Source organism: Phyllostomus hastatus, unplaced genomic scaffold (genome assembly GCF_019186645.2).
Source record: "Phyllostomus hastatus isolate PE091 unplaced genomic scaffold, TTU_PhHast_1.1 phas_scaffold_46, whole genome shotgun sequence".
NCBI classification, from domain to species: Eukaryota; Metazoa; Chordata; class Mammalia; order Chiroptera; family Phyllostomidae; genus Phyllostomus; species Phyllostomus hastatus.
The window spans coordinates 39,522,045-39,538,793 of record NW_025334032.1 but is presented as its reverse complement, the minus strand read 5'-3'; the positions used below and the strand labels follow the sequence as shown (position 1 = coordinate 39,538,793).

Genomic DNA, 16,749 nt, shown 5'->3' with positions numbered 1-16,749 from the left:
GAGGCAACTGGATTGATGTATCTCTCACATATCCATTGTTTCTCTCCCTCTCTTTCTCCCTCCCTTGCCCTCTCTCTAAAAAAATAAATTAAAAATAAATCAGAAAAGTTGAAACTTTCTAAGTCAAAGTATTTGTTCATATTAATTTAGTAAAATTAGAAATAAACAACACAAAGATAAACAAACAAAACCCTCATGGATTATGACACTCCTAGATCATGATAAGGAGTAGAGAAAGCAATGGAATAAAAATACACTTCCAAAAATGATGGGAGTCAGTGAAAGCCATGACCATAGAGAAAATATTTTGTTAAATGGTATATTTAAAGTCCGAAGACCAACAGAAGGGAATTTGCTATACATCTGAAAAGTGAGTAAAATACCAGAAAAATAAATTGAAGGAAGTGGGCAGACATAGACAATCAAGATAAAGCCAAAATTAACAGCATTCTTTAAAAAGACTAAGAAAGCGGAAAGCCCCCCGTGATTCCCGTGAAAGAACAGAGTGTTTGTGAAAATGAGAGGAAAAGTAGGGAGCGGTCCTGCAGACACCGAACCAACACAGAGGGACTGTTCTAACAACGAGTTTCAAAACTTGAGAGGAATTTTTTTTTCTTAGCAAAATGTGATTAATCTTAAATTATTTCAAAAAATGGAGAAAACATGTCCAGAACAGTTATCTCAGAAGAGAGTAGAAAGGTTACTGAAAGGGGACTGTTGGAAAGGAAAAGATAAGATTTCTAGGTTCCTAGGAGAATGTTACACAACCTTCAAAGTACAACTAAGTCCAATGTTCAAAAAGCTACTCAGCATCGCGCACGTGCGCGCACACACACACACACACACACACACACAGATGGAGAGCAGTAAAATGCACATTATGAAGTGGACATACCTTTAATTACAAAACTTGATTGAAAATAGTACAAAAAAAGAAGTTATCTAGACCAAAATCGCTTCTCAGTATACGTGTAAAAATCCTAAATAACTATTTGCATATAAGAATCTAGCCATGTGTACAAAACAATAGACTAGACCAAATTAATAACCAAATGGTCACTAATCCTTGGGGATAATGTTAGGATGTGTGTTAAACTAATTAGATTAATAAATCAAAGTAGAAACACATGATCTTATCAACAGATGATGAAAAGGCAGGAGATAAAACTTAGAAACCATCTCTTGTTGAAATAAAAGTCATTAAGTAAAGCAAGAAGAACAAGCAAATACGTTAGTCATATGTAAGATAATCAACTGAAAACTTTAAACCACATTCTCAACGGTGAGATTCTAGGACCATTTCAATGAAAATTAAGAACATAAGAAAGGTTCATCTACTGTCTCAGTTTTAAGTTACTATTTAAGACTGTTTTAGACATTTTGTCAATTTTAGTAAGGGAAGAAAATGAAATAGTTGATATTATTCGGGAAAAGTTAACGTAGCACTTTTGTTAGATGTATGATTCATTGTGTACATACAAAATCCATGTGTCTCTAGAATTAAAGTTTCAAGCAAATTGCTGCTCGAGTGAACACATGATATATAGACAGACATCACAGGTGGAGGGGCACACCAGTTAAGAGATGACCCATGTTTGAGTGCTAGATCTGCCATTCGTTAGCTGAGTGGCAAGTGACATATTCTTGGCCACGTAACATGCTTGGACAAATTACTTAATTTCTTTGTGCTTCAATTTTCTTTTATGTAGGTTGTGCTTCAGTGTTCAATCTGTAGTTTGTCGACAATCAAATGAGTCATTGTACGTCGCCTGTAATGTTAGAGTAACATTAGATGCATGTTCCATACTATCTCAAAGTAATTATTAAACAGTAATTGGCTAAGTTTGTAGGTGAGTATATTGTATCGTAATGGGAACAAATGCTATAAAATTATCTGGAACAAATTTTCTGAGTGGTATGGGACCTAACATTATGGGAGCAATAAAATATGATTGAAAGATGTAAAACAAGATCTGAATCAATATAAAGATAGTGTTTTTAGATAGAAAGAATGATATCATAAGAAATATCAATTTTCCAAAAATAACTGCAGAGAAGTCAAGCTAATTTTTAACTGAAGTGATCTTAAAATTCATGTGGAAGAATAAACACTTGAAAATAGACAAAATATATTTAAAAGATAGCTACTGAGGATAAAATGGCATCTATATGCAGAATACTATATATATTTTAAATACTATATATTTTTAAATGCTATGAACCTGCTGTAGTCACATCTAATGATACTGACATCAATAAAGACAAATCGATCGACAGAACAGGCTAAAACTTCAGAAGTGGGTCCTGGTCCACGGGGAATTCAGCATAAAACCAAGTGATTTTTCTTTTCCTTGGGATCTGATAAATGGTGCTGGCACAACTGGGATCCATCTGGAGGAATATGAAATTGGACCCTTCTCTCTCAGTACATTCAAAAATAAGTTAAGATGGATTAAAGACAAACGTAAGAAATAAAGCAACCGGAATTCTAGAAGTCTATGTGAGGGGCTGAGTAAAGCAGGAAGGGCTTGGCCCACGAGCCCAGAAGGCTCCAGAAGCAATGGCTGCAGCCCCTGACAGAGTCATTTTCTCATCAAGCAGGGAGTCCAGAGGTGGGCGCTGTCGGCACCGAGGTTCCTTCTGCGCCCCTCTGCGCCGCCATCCTTAGCGCGCGGCCGCGTCCTGGGGGCTCCCCGTGCCGGCTGCAGCGTCATCCCCGCGTTGGCCAGAGCAGCCGCGAAGGCGAGACGGCCTTTCCTGCAGCAGACGATGTCTTTTTGCTCCCCAGCGGCTTCTCCCTACATCTCTTTCCTCGGGACTGTTACACTTGGCTACGCTTAGCTGCATGAGCAGAGGGAACATTTACTGTTTTTGCTCTCCGAACAGAGGCAGGCAGGGAGGGGTGCTGGCGGGCCTGCACAGCCTGTCCAGAGACCACGCGTCACGGCCTGTCCAGAGACCACGCGTCCACCCCGAGAACGGGGGCGGGGGGGGGGGACCATTCTCGTAGAGGCAGACAAGCTGGAAGGAGATGCTTCCAGTGGATTTTTTTTAATTTAAAACCTTTTATATCTAAATAAACATGCCATAAACAAAATTATTATATGGGGAATATGGTTACAGTCCAAATGACAGATACATGGTACACGCACAGGGGTATAAACAGTACTAGAGTAACTTCTGCACATTTAGAACAGAAGGACAAACAGACCGAGGGGGAGATGGTACAAACAGAGACTTCCCAGCAGGGGACACTCACGTGGTCAGTAAACGTAGGAAAAGGGAATCTGTGTTCCTGTTCATCTGAGGAAGGTGGCCGCAAACAACACATCGGCCTTTAAACACAGTTCGTTCGCAATTGCGACGTTCTGGCTTAGGGAGGAGTCAAACAAAGAGTGAGTTACGGATTGCTTTATTCAAAATGTTACCCAAAAATGCTTATAGAAGTATGTGAGATAAACACGACGAAATCTATTCTTAGAAATACAGAAAGAAGAAGAAAAGGACAAAAAAAGAAGGAAGGAAGGAAGGAAGGAAGGAAGGAAGGAAGGAAGGAAAAATATTGACAGAGGCTGTGTTTGGAGAGTTGAGCCACGAGAGAAAACCTGCCAATTTTAAGTCACCAAAGGTCAAAGGCCAAAAACCATCCCTGCGTTGGCACGGGAGCCGGTGGGGGTGCCCCTGGTGAGGGAGAGGGAAAGCCCCTTTAAGACAGGCGGATGCAGTCCGTTACTGTGCTTGCCGCCTGGGACGCGGTTCACAGTTCAGATGAACTCCGGCCGTGGTCGTTAGGGCAGCAGATGGGAAAACGTCTGTGACTTCGTTTAAGGTGAAATATAAACCCAGAGCTCCTGGCGCTAAGGAAAATCCTGCTCCTACTTCCACCCAACGCCTCTTCGCTTCCGCGTCCCCTGCCCGGACTCCGGGTTTACATGCAGCAGAACACACAAATCTTTTTTTTAAATATATATATTTAACTTTTTTTATTTGTAGAAAGAGGGGAAGGGAAAGAGAAAGAGAGGAAGAGAAACATCATGTGTGGTTGCCTCTCACATGGTCTCCCACTGGGGACCTGGCCTGCAACCCAGGCATGTGTCCTGACTGGGAATTGAACCGGCAACCCTTTGGTTTGCAGCCCACGCACAATCCACTGAGCTACACCAGCCAGGGCTGGAATACACAAATCCTAAGTGGACACTTCACTTCAGGTCTAGTGTTCCCAGCCTCGTTCCTCGAGCTGCCTTCCGCCTGCCTCTGCAGAGACTTCGATGGCTGGAGGTTCTCTGAGATCCTCTAAGTCCGTATTACAGAGGACTAAAACTGAGACCACAATGTGTTTAAAATGCTCAGCCAAAAGCTCTGGTGCGTTCCAGAGCCAGAAATAACCAGAGTCAAATCCACTCCTTTCCTCCTATTTCACCTTTCTAATTTCTACAAAAGAACCAAACCATTTTGAGAAGCACAGTAAAAAATAATGAAGTGTATTCTTGAATAAGCTTGCCACCATGGAGCAGGCGTGGGTAGTTTAATCAGGTCATAAAAAGGACTCAACATAAAAGGAAAAAGTGATAAATTGGACTTCATCAAAATGAAAACTTCTACTCATCAGAAGATATCCTTAAGAAAATAAATAGGGAAGACACAATCTGAGAGAAAATTTTACACACACACGCGTACATTAAAAGAACTTTTATCCAGAATATATAAAAATCTCCTGTAAATCAATAACAAAAAGGTAAAAAGTGCAGTTTAAAATGGGCAAAAATCTTATGACAGAAACTGCACAGAAAAGACAAAAATGCTTAATAAACACAAGAAAAAGTCCTCAACGTTATTAGCCATTAGGGAACTGAAAATTAAAACCACGGGGAGATACTACCACTTACCCACTAGAATGGCTAGAATTACAAAGATCCAAAGCAACAAATATGGATGAGGATGTGGCATAACCAAACTCCCATACGTTGTCGATGGGAGTGTAAAATTTAAAAATGGCACAATTTCTTTAGAAACTGGCAATTTCTTTAGAAGCTGGAAATTTCTTAAAGTCAGAAAATAACATCCCCTCCGCCTTGATCCAGCAGTTCATGTCCTTAATATCTACCCCAAACAGATGGAAGGGTGTATTCGTTGCAGCTCTATTCATCACTGCCCCAAACTGGAACCACCACCTGAATGGACGTAACGAATGGTAGTATATTCATGCAACACGATACAGCTCGGCCATACCGGACAATGAGCTACAACAGGGAGAATCTCAGAAACATTCCGGGAAGCGAAAGGATCCAGAGTACCTGGATCTCATTCCATTTATACAAAGTTCAAGAACAAAATGAAATTGAGCCTTTTGTAAAAGAAATCAGGGCCCCTGTGGCCTGTGGGGGCAGGGATTGACCACCGGGAGGACGGGATGGGAAAACTTGGGGGGAGGGTACGATAGGTGTGCCACGTTTTGTTTGGGGTCGGAAGTGAAGTGTCCACTTAAGATTTGTGTACTTCCCTGCGTGTAAAATTTACCTAAGCAGTAATACATTAACAAAACAAAACAACAACAACAAAAAAAACTAAGCACGTCAAAGGACCATAGTTGATTATGCAAAGTTTGGGATTGCTATTCTCCCTTTCATCCAACCTCAGCCCTGGTGAGACTCCACTTGGTGCTGGGGCAGTCACATTGTCCCTGCTGAGCCATAACCACAGTCCTCTTAAAAACAACCGCTGTTGCCCTGGCTGATGTGGCTCAGTGAACTGGGCATCAGCCTGAAAACGGAAAGGTCGCTGGTTCTATTCCCGCTCAGGGCACATGCCTGGGTTGCGGGCCAGGTCCCCAGCTGGGGGCGTGTGAGAGGCAACCAGTCAATGTTTCTCTCCCTCTCTTTCTCCTTCCCTCCTTCCCCTCTCTCTAAAAATAAATAAATAAAACCTGAGTTTAAAAGTGAGCTACCACTTAAAAAAAAAAAAACCCAAATGCTGCCATTGCACTCTAACATTTTGCTGAATAAAGACATTTTGCCCATTAAGATAATAGCATCCACAACCTCTCCAGCACTGTGCTGAGGGAGAGAGCAGAGGGCTGGTGCCATATACTTGGGACCTTTCTTACATTTTCATCAGTTCCCAAATAGAAAAAAAGCCCATTTTAGCTCTTAGATATAGATTACTCTTTTTGGCAGCTTTATTGCTAGAAGATTACGAAAATGATAAATAATTTTAAAACCTTTCTACATGTAATATGTTCCAGATAGAGCAAAAGAATTAAATCCTATTTGCTCCATGGGAAGCATGCAAGCAGTACATATTATTTTAGAATGTCACCGAAAGCATTGGACAGATGTAAAAATAGTATTAACAGCTGCTTTAAGATACCAATTATGTGTTTTTCTGTACACCCTTTTACTCTGCTTTGGGAGTCAAATGAAAAAAAAAAAACATTTTTTCCTACTCTTCGTATTTTTATTTTATTTACTTGCATATTTTTTGGAATGATGAAAATACATGAACCAGTCGGGCACGTTGGACATGGTGGAAGAGGAAGATTCGAGAGCCAAGAGCAGAATGCTTTTAATTTTAAGGACTGCGATTTAGTTTAGTCTTGGATGCCATGAGACTGAATAATGGGAACTGGTCCTGGACTTCAAAAGAAATATGGCCATATGGTCTCACCATTCAGCCCCTAATGCTGCTGCGAATCCCCAGCCAGGCCCCCAACTTTTCATTTCCCCGGCATCCCCCTCACCTCTGTCACCCTACAAAAACGAAAGGAATCTGAGCCCCATTTCACGTTTTCTGGAATCTGTACTTGCTGGGCCCGAGGAAGCGTTTTCTTTGTGAGACCAGGGCGATAGAAAGCAAGACACCCACCCACCTAAAGCCGTCATCAGATCCACCGGGCTAATTACCGCCACTCCAAAGTTTATGACTTTTAAATATTAACTACTTACAATGATTCATTTAGAGATCAGAATGATTAATCCTTCTCAGCCACTATAAATGTCAGCGGAGGGATTAAAGGATTTAGATGGTCCTGTTTACCCAACCTTAAACTTCTGTGCTCAAAGGCACGAGTTAAAGAGCTCCGGTTTATCATTGTTTCCTGTTAATATTTTCCTCCCCGCTCCCTCTTTTAGCTCCCATGCCTCACTGATCGTTAACTAATTTTGGCTGTTCAGCAGGCCAGTGCTTCTTTCAGGCTTGGTGGCCGAGTGCTTTGTGGATTACCTGCCAGAAGGTGCGAGGAGATAGGTACAGCCTGGAGCCCTCCTCTGGACACGGGTAATCCTTTCCCCGCCCCGGCCTGGCCTGTGCTGGTCTGATGTCTTGAGCACCTAGTTTATTGCTACACTTGTATTCGGAGCCTGGCCACATCCCCAGTTTGAGATCCACGTTGTGTATCACTGGGTGCCCCTTTGGTCACAATTATTAAAGACCCTCGGCTTTGTGCCAAACCATGTGCCTATTTATACCAGTACCTCCTGCCGGCTCACTCTCAGACGCCAGCAGATATGTTGTGGGCATATTATCATCTCTTGGATTCTTCCAAAACAGTCATTTCTAAGTGAAAATAAGAAGCCAGTTCATTTCCAGAATGCATTCGATGGAAATCGATTTGGACGCTGTTTGTCTCGTTACAAATGATTGCCAGTGCCAGACATGCATGTTTTTGTGGTTGGGTGTGCAAATCCTTCATGACACATGTTTAAGAAGAGGCTTTTTTTTTCTTACCAGTTAGCAGGCGCACAACCCAGTTTCTCTCGTCTGAGCCATGACACCTTCTCCCCATATGTTTGCCCTCCCCTGGAGGCCTCGCAAATCTTATCTTGAAGAGAAGGCCTGCTCCCTGGGGCCCTTCATTCTAATCCCGCTTTCTCTGCGAGCAAACACACTGGGGGTTTTCCCTTCCCACACTTCCCGTCGAGTGCGCCGAGCAGCCTCGGCCTTGCGGTTCCCCGGACGGAGGGAGGCACCACCGCAGCTGCGTTGGGGATGAATGGCCGGGGCGTGGCCAGCACCACGGTGTGTCTGGAGTAATGAATCAGATTATAAGTACGGCGTATACAGGGATCATTCTCCCTGTCCTCTAGGAACCTGAGGTCACCGGTGTCTGTGGATGTTCATGTCATGTTAATAGATAAGTCGGGTGAGCAGTTGGAGTTATTTGCATGGTTATATAAAACAGGGTAGGGGGAGTCTAGCTATTTAGTGACCTTTTCACTTAATTTTATTATTCTTGTTTAAAGCGTGTATTACTTTTTCCATTATAGTTGACATGCAACGTATGTATTAGTTTCAGGTGTACACCCAGTGATTAGACACTACGTAACGTATTGTACTAAGTGATCATCCCAATAAATCTCTTACCCATCTGACAACATGGTTATTAAAATATTACTGACTCTGTTTCCTGTGCTGTACTTTGCAACCCCATTACTATTCTGTAACAACCCATTTGTGCTTCTTAATCCCTTCACCTTTCTACCCAGCCCCCAACTCCCCTCCCATTTGGCAACCCTTCAGAGTGGCCTCTGTCTCTCTGAGTCTGTTTCTCCTCTGCTTGATTCATTGATTTCATTTCTGAGAGTCAATTGTTGATATATATATATATCTATATATAGATATATAGATATATATTTACTACTATTTTATTGTTCATATTTTTTATCTTTTTTTCTTCTTCGTAAAAAAGACCCTTTAACATTTCATGTAATACTGGTTTGGTGATCATGAACTCCTTTAGCGTTTTCTTGTCTGAAAAGCGCTATTTATGCCCTTCTATTCTAAATGATAGCTTTGCTGGGTAGAGTTATTTTAAAACTGTAGTTTTGTGTGGGGCCTTATAAGTAAAGATTTATACCCTCATTGAAATTTCTATTTCATGTTCAAGGATGGGTTTTCTGTGCAAACAGTTGACAAATTTAACTTAGGAAGGTTAAAGTGTTTGGAGTGTCCCATAAAATATGCATTAGGACTCTGAGGGGAAAAAAAGTTACATACATTTCTATTCCTGTGTGATCTTCTTATCATTTTGCAAACACAGCAGAAAAAGGAACGCCAAGATAAGGTGGTAGTGACACTAATTCCACAAGCACCCAGTGAGAAACGCTTGCCCAATTTGTAGTTTTATGTTACACTCCGTGTCTGAGAAAGATAGTTCTGTTCGAGCTCACAGTAACCAAGGAAAACACCTGAGAACAATGATGTATTATTTCTGTGTATTAAATTTGTATTGATTTTTCTATCCCATTCCCATACTCGCTTTTTGGGGTTGTTACTGCATAATAAATATGTTCTCTTTTAAATATCCATATATGATGATGGGAAAAGGAAGAACTAAAGTGATAATTCGAGAATTGAAAGAGAGTAAAACACTGTTCCTGTATTTCTTACACAACTTCATTTCTTCCCAGTAAATGAGGAAGGTTTTTTAAAGCCCAGCCTCTCCAAGAGAAGGTAATAAATTAATTACTGCTAGTTACTGAACAAAAGCTATTGAACAGCGAGTCAAGAAAATATACTTTTTAAAAGAAGATAGACTTTAATTTTTATTTATTGTGTTTAAGTTAGTGAAGTTATCACGAAAAATAAAAATCCAGAAATATAAAATAAAAAACTACTAATTCCTTTCCTTTACTCATGACTCCTTCTAAATGGCCCATCCTATCAGTTGTTTATCCCTCCTTCCTCACTGTTATTCATGCTCAGCACCGTAAGCATACACAGAAGTCGTTGGCTCTCCACCTTATTTTCCAAAGATCGAATCATACTCTGCAATGTGTCTGTTTTAACTTAAAATATACATAATGGGCTTCCCTCCCAATCTGAAGGCCTGGGTCCAGCCCCACTCTGAATGCTAGCCACGGAGTGGTCTGTGCGTGGGATTTATAACTCACTCAGCCGCTCCCTTGCCGGTAAACGTTCCGGTTACTTTAGTTTTTGCAACACTGCCATAGTACACATTATGTGTACGTGTATACTTACAATCAGCTGATTTTATTTCTCCAGGATATCATCTGAAAACACAGGAGACTTTCTGATGTAAAAAGTATATTCTTAATTTTAATAGAAACATATTTTCAGGTACTAAAGCAATATCATAGAAGGCAAAAAAGGACAGGATAAAGTAATAATGAATTCTCAGAGTGGCCCACGGAATTGACTGCTTTTGAGAGAGCAGCGATTCTTGGTTTGTCCCCCAGATTTCAAATGCCAGTGACCTGTATCCCAATTCCTCATTGCGGAGTTGCAGTGCGGCATAGAGAGGAATCGACAGTAGCAATAACAACAAGCGTTTGAGAGGATATGAGGAAATTAGAGTCCTTACCTGCTGGAGAGAATGTACAGTTCTCACTGCAAAAAACAGTCTGGTCCTTCCTCGGAAGGTTGAACCCAGACTTACTATCTGACTCAGCAACGCCTCTCATAGGGACATGTAAGAGAGAAATGAAAGCAGCCGCCTACATAAAAATTGGTACGTGACTTTGTTACAGCCCAGAGTGGGACCAACTCAGATGCCCATTAACCGATGGATGGATGAGTTGTGTCCCACCCACACAACGGAATATTATTCAACTGTAAAAATGACAGAGGTGCTGATACACGCCACTGCAGTTGGGTAAAGCTCGAAGACACTGGGCAAAGTATAAGGAGCCGGTCACAGAAATCCGCACATTATAGAGGGTCTTTTATTTGAAATATTCCACACAGGTAAACCTACAGAGACATAGAGTAAAGTGGTGGTTGTCTGGGGCCGGGGAGAGAGGGAGAGTTCGAGGGGAAATGGGAGGTGGCTGATTGTTGGTACGAGGTCACCTTGGGGGTGATAAAAACGTTCTGCATTTGATTGTGGTGGTGGCTGCATGCTACAATGAATGTACTAAAAACCATTCAGCTGTACACTCAAATGAGTGTATTGTATGCTCTGTGAGTTATACCTCAATAAAGATGTTTAAAAAAAAACAAAAAAAAGAAAAGAAAAATAAACAAGAGAAAGAGAGAGACGAGCAAACTCTAGACGTTAGAATAGCCTACACCCAGGAGGGGAAGAGTACCGTGAGCTTGTATACGGGACCTCTCCCCTGTGCTGTGTGGGGTCACCGGTGTGACTCCGCAGCTGGTCTGTCGTGCAGGGTCGCCATGCTGCCTTGCACCGTTGAAAACTCCCACCCTACTCGGAATAAGCTATAGACACACATGAGAAAAAGACCAAGTAACACTCATTTTCCCAACCCCTTTCTTCTGTTAAAGGGGTAGCTGTGCTATCTGCCACATTCACTGGAAGTATTTATTCTTATATGGTCTTTTCCATTTGGTCACACACCCTCACTTATTTTTTTAAAATGTGAACTTTTTTCATGACACAGCCTTCCTAGGTTGTGTGAATTCCATTTTTTTCTTTTATATATTTTCACTTATGAGTGTCATGAAACTAAAATGCCTAATCTCATCCAAGCTAATCTTGCCTTTTAATCACACTGAATGTCGTCCTCAGGTATGCTTGATTTTTGCTGCGATTTATTGTTTTGGTCCTGTTTCAAATTATAATGGGAAACTGCTGTTGGCCCAGCTGATCGAGGGTACCAAAAGGCAACATGCAGGAGACGAGTCCTGATTTCTCCAGTCTCAGGCAAGCAGGCTTCATGTAAAGATTCCAAAAGGCAAAAGGGAATGTACGGAGATGGTGTTAGAAGCGTTGCAAAGAACACAATTGGAGGACACCATGGAAAATAAGAATAATATACCCTTATCTGTTTGTTACTTGAAGCCAAAGCTGACTAAGGCAAGACGGTCAAGATTTTAGTCCCAATCCAGATGCATCTTTGCTGCCAGTTTCTGCCTTGCTCTTCCCACTTTACAACGCCTTAAAGTGCCCCCCTCGACGACCTCACCCACCCTTCCGGGCCCATGACACCTCAGCCAGCTGTATCCGCCTCTCAAACCTGCCTGTGTTTCCCACAAGGATGGCCTGCCTTGCCACACTCTGCTGGGGTGTGGGAAATAATCTAATAGGCTAATTTATTCTAGTGTAATAGCTAATCTCCTCAAGGGTTTTTGCGTGAAAACTAGAGATCGAACAAGCAAGAATCTACAACCAAATAGACAGGAGACAACAGCAGGATTGGAAGCACTGAGGCAGTCTGGGGTGGAGAGATTTGTTGGTGTGGTGGTGCTGTGGCTATTCTAAACTTGTTTGGAAGTATTCCTCTCCACACCTGTAAACTGTACATTTCTCTATGATTATTCCTTTCGTTTATCCGGGCGTGTCTCTTAAACCTGTTTCTTGGGTAGCTCTTCTTTCATGCCAGTCACATTTACATCAAGCCATCTCTGCACCCAACTGGTGACACCCCTGATGACGAAAAAATAGGGTGATAAAGTGACTGAACAGAGATAGTAAGTAGCTTTAAGTTAGGTCCACTGGAGGTCAGGTTACGTGTTTATTCCCAGTGGAAACAAAGGTGAACTGTCACTCAGCAAGAAAACCTAACAGCTTGCTTGCTGGCTTGCATTTCAGAAAGCAGCTCCTAGAGTTTTGAATCATTGTGAGACATTGATTTTCCAGGCCCAGATTTCGAAGGGGTTGGGGATACACACATCAGTGCATAGGGATCATCTGCTAGGTATTTGTTTGCAAGGTGAGTCGTGTTTACATACCTGGTTACCCAGTAATAAAGACTGCCGTTTCTGCTTTCCTTCACCTCATAGATTTTTGCGTCTGTGTGAAAAGTCAATAACGTGCAAGTGTTTCAAGTTACAGTTCAGAGATTAGAAAGGCAGTTCTATTGTCTTTTAACTTCTCTTACTTTTATTCTGCAATGTGGGCACCTGCCCAAGCAGAGAGAAGACGTACAGGATCCTGTCTTTCATTTTCAGCCCTTAAAAATTACATTGTATTCTTATTTTGAAAAACCAGCACGTCGGAGGGCTAGCGTTAGCTGTTGTAGACCCTTTCTCCCCCTCCCCCCACTTTAAAGGGGATGTGTAACTAATCGGGCAGCTCTCCCACAGCTACTCCACTAACCGTCCAGGACGTTGACCTTTGCCGGATCTGCTTTTATAAGCACGATCCACACTATGTCTTTTAAAAATACCGACAGCGCGGCTCTTACCTCGTCAAGCTGGCCCACTGTCTCGCCGTTAACGGGCTCCTTTTCTCTGTGTTCCTCCTTTCTTTTTTCTTTTTTGCTACTTCCTTTTTTAACATACTTTTAGGCTCAAAGACTTACATCTCTCTGATAAGCACAGTTTGATTCGTAGCTCATTGCAGCAACTGATTTTCATAATTTATGAGTGTCATTGTCAGAATCTATTTGGAAGTCTGGCCAAGATGAAGCCGATTCCAGCTTCTGATATGACCACAGCAACAAAGCGACTAACCACACGTGTTCAAGTGCTCGCAGGCCGAGAGGGTGCTGACAGCTCCGCAACCAAATATTTACTGTGTTTGTGCACTACGTTTGCTTTCTAGAAAATTCAACATGTTGTTTCATCACAAGTGATATCTAATACCTTAATATACAGGAGTGGGCAAAAGTAGGTTTATAGTCACAAGTATGCAAAACACAAGGGTTTATTCTTGTATTACTATTTATTAATTATTGCATTATTTACTCGTATCAGAACTGTAAACCTCCTTGGGCCAAACCCTGGATAATCTGTTTCTCACAGCAGCCAATTAACTTTAAAATGTCTGTAGTTTTAAGGAAAAGAAGTGGGAAGGTGAAATCTGTGAGTTGCATAAGTTCTTAATATTCTGAAAAGGTTGGTATCAAGGTGGCAGCATTTAGACTGGTCTTCATACACCATGATTCTTGCCCTGGATTTTGATTCCGGGCGGCACCTAAAGCCGCAGCTCTCCCATGCGGACAGAGGAAAGGGAGAGCCACAGGGGCAGGCGCCCGCGAGCAGCCACGCCCCTCTGTCCTCTCATCCATCCTGCCATAAACGTCTGCGAAATCTGAAAAATAAACCCAGAATTGGAAACATTAATCACAGCCGTCATTTGGAAGTGTCCCCAAGTTTAAACACTTTCGCTTTAACTTATGGCAGTGTCCCGAATTTTATTATGCTCCATTTATTAGTACAGGCCTGCCTGCAGAGTTCACAGCCATTTATTTGGCAGGGGACTTGATGTTATCATTCATTTTTAAGTACCTAGGACTCCCTGTATATTTTTAGAGTGCCCTTCACTTGCAAGAATTGGTCCACTCGAACCAGTACAGATGTTTCCAGGTGTTTATTAACACAAAAAGTCAGATGGCTGCAAATTTCCAAGACGTACCCCAAAATTTGGTATATGTACATGCAAGTATACAGTGTATGTTTGTACTGGTCGTTAAGCTGAGAAGATGGACTGAAAACTGACCGAGCTCCTGGTGCTGCTTAATCTTGAGGGAAGTCTTTTCTCTCCCAAGGTCGTGACCTCTGGGTGGGAAAATCCTATCGTTTGAGACTAGAGCCAGGACACAGGAAATGATTCTGACGGTTTCCACAGCTTCCTAAGTGTGCTGCCCTAACTTCTGTCACTGAAGGCTGACCCTTTCTGGGACTGAGTTTTCCTGGCCTGCATCGCGCAGGCGTCCATCCCTCTGGAGGCGCTTATGGGTGGAAAGGTAGACAAAGGCGCTCTAAGCTGCCATGTGTGGGGAGCCAGGGGTGGCGCCCCCTACCTCCGACCCCAGTGATTCCACCCACTTGACCTTGGTCACGCGGTGCTAACGTAAACACCTGGAGCTGATAGCAGAGAAACCCGAATGCTTGAGTGTGTACTTTATGGAGAGTTTGTTTAAAAACAAAAGCAAAACTGGAACACTAAAGCTAAACGTATCCTCACTAGCTGTTGTCTTTTTTCCCCCCTAATTAGGACAGAATTTCACCCTAAGGCAGTTAGGAGTGTGCGAACCCGCCACTCGAAGAGGCCTGGCATTTTGTGCGGAGATGGGGCTGCCCCCCAGAGGGTACTCTCTCAGTGCAGGGTCGGACGCGGACACGGAGAACGAGGCCGTGATGTCGCCAGAGCACGCCATGAGACTCTGGGGCCGCGGCGTCAAGTCCGGCCGCAGCTCCTGCTTGTCCAGCCGCTCCAACTCGGCCCTCACCCTGACCGACACGGAGCACGAGAACAAGTCGGACAGCGACAACGGTGAGTGTCCCCCCCGGCTGCAGTCCGGCAGCAGACGTCGGCACCCCTGTCTCCATGGACCCCGGGGCCTCGGCCGTCTTTATCTCTGCTTCCCTTCCGTCCTTCCTTTCCTTTGCTCCTTCCGCCTTTCTTTTTGTCTCAACACAGTAAAACTCGAGAAATGACCTTGAATAATGTGTTTTCCCCCCAGAAAAAAAAATCAATATTCAAAATGAGAATGTTCAATTATGCAAGCTGTCTATGATGTGTTAGCTATAGTTTTCAAAAAGTTTCATCATGTATGGGGGGAAAAAAAGATTTGCTTTGACTTATCTTGGACCATGTCACCTATTATCCTCTGTGGAGCCTCAAAGCCAGTGGTGATAAAGTTTACCCCAGAGCCAGCTGGCAATCAAAGATGTCTTTGGAGATGCCTCTTGAAGATATCTCAAAGAAGTCGCAGAATCTTAGAATGGACGAGTGAGCACACAGAATAGTTGATTAACAGGGCTCAAGCGATTGAAGAACAAATTTGATCATGCTTTAAACTCACGAATTGGTGAGAGCAATTGAAATCTTGGCGAAGAGGGGGAGTGTGGCCTTTGATGTGCTTTGGGGACTGGATTACTGTGCAATTAAATCCACACACCAAATTGGATTTGGGGTTATCCAAGTAGCAGCTGCACATATCGTAAGAAAAAATGTCTTTATAAATCATTAGGATCTTTTTTTTTATTGCTCCATGTAGGATAATAAGAATAGTCAATTTATACACAATAATGGGTTTTAATGAAAATTCGATTTTTAGTCGGTGCTGCTTCTAGGAAGAATTGGGGCATCAGCACCAATGGCCTGGGCAATAGAAAAATATTTCTCCTTCCTTCAGCAGTTAATATTCACAGTGTACTCACCACTTCGGTCTAGTTATTAGTGTTGTGTATGGGATGCATGGAAAAGCAAAGCGAAAATCAAAATGAGAGAATTGGATGACATTTGAAAAGAAAGAGTGTTGTTTCACCGATGATATTTCATTTTCATTGTTTCCTGAGAAAATGCATCTGCTCTGAGTTGTAACAGGGAAGCAGGTCTATCGTCAGGTTTTGGTTGCAGCTGCGTCACAGTCCGAAGTCGCACCGAGTGCTTCTCACTGTTCGGTATCTTCTCCCTCCCAGTCATGAGAAAAAAGCCTGATTCGAACCGGCTAAAACAGTGTCTCCATGGGATGCTTCAGTGCATTCAACCAAAGTCAAAAATCAATTAATCGTGTGCACTCCATATATTCATTTTGGAAATGCCAGTGTTGGGTGGAGACTGGCTGGATTCCAACACCAAACAGAGCACGGGCAGTGCCTTCTGACCAAACGAGTCTTTGCGCTGGCCGTGAGGGCGTGCGATCTGGCAGAAACTGAGTTTCCTGTCCGTCTGCCGCTTCATATTCCAGCCCCGGGGCAACTGCAGACAAAGTGGTTATATTCACGTGTAGCGTTTGGCATTGGGCTGTTTTTTAATCCGTGGTAACATCTGTGATGGTTGTGGAAAAAAGAGGAGAGTGCAGGAGGATAATGCGTTCAGCGCTGCTTGTCTGCGTCTCGGACCGTCCGTAGCCATATCCGCTACGTAATTTTTCACGTTGG

General features: G+C 42.7%; 1 protein-coding gene across 2 annotated transcripts in view; it reads left to right on the top strand.

The window, feature by feature from the left end:
• The window catches only part of TENM3 (teneurin transmembrane protein 3), a 562,235-nt gene that overhangs the window by 158,925 nt on the left and 386,561 nt on the right, over positions 1–16,749 (top strand). Inside the window, exon 3 of one of the 2 annotated variants that reach the window (XM_045821208.1) lies at positions 14,858–15,136. In XM_045821208.1, coding sequence (XP_045677164.1) covers positions 14,858–15,136 — 279 coding nt within the window. The remainder of the gene's footprint in view (positions 1–14,857; positions 15,137–16,749) is intronic. The other variant, XM_045821209.1, reaches the window with a different exon arrangement.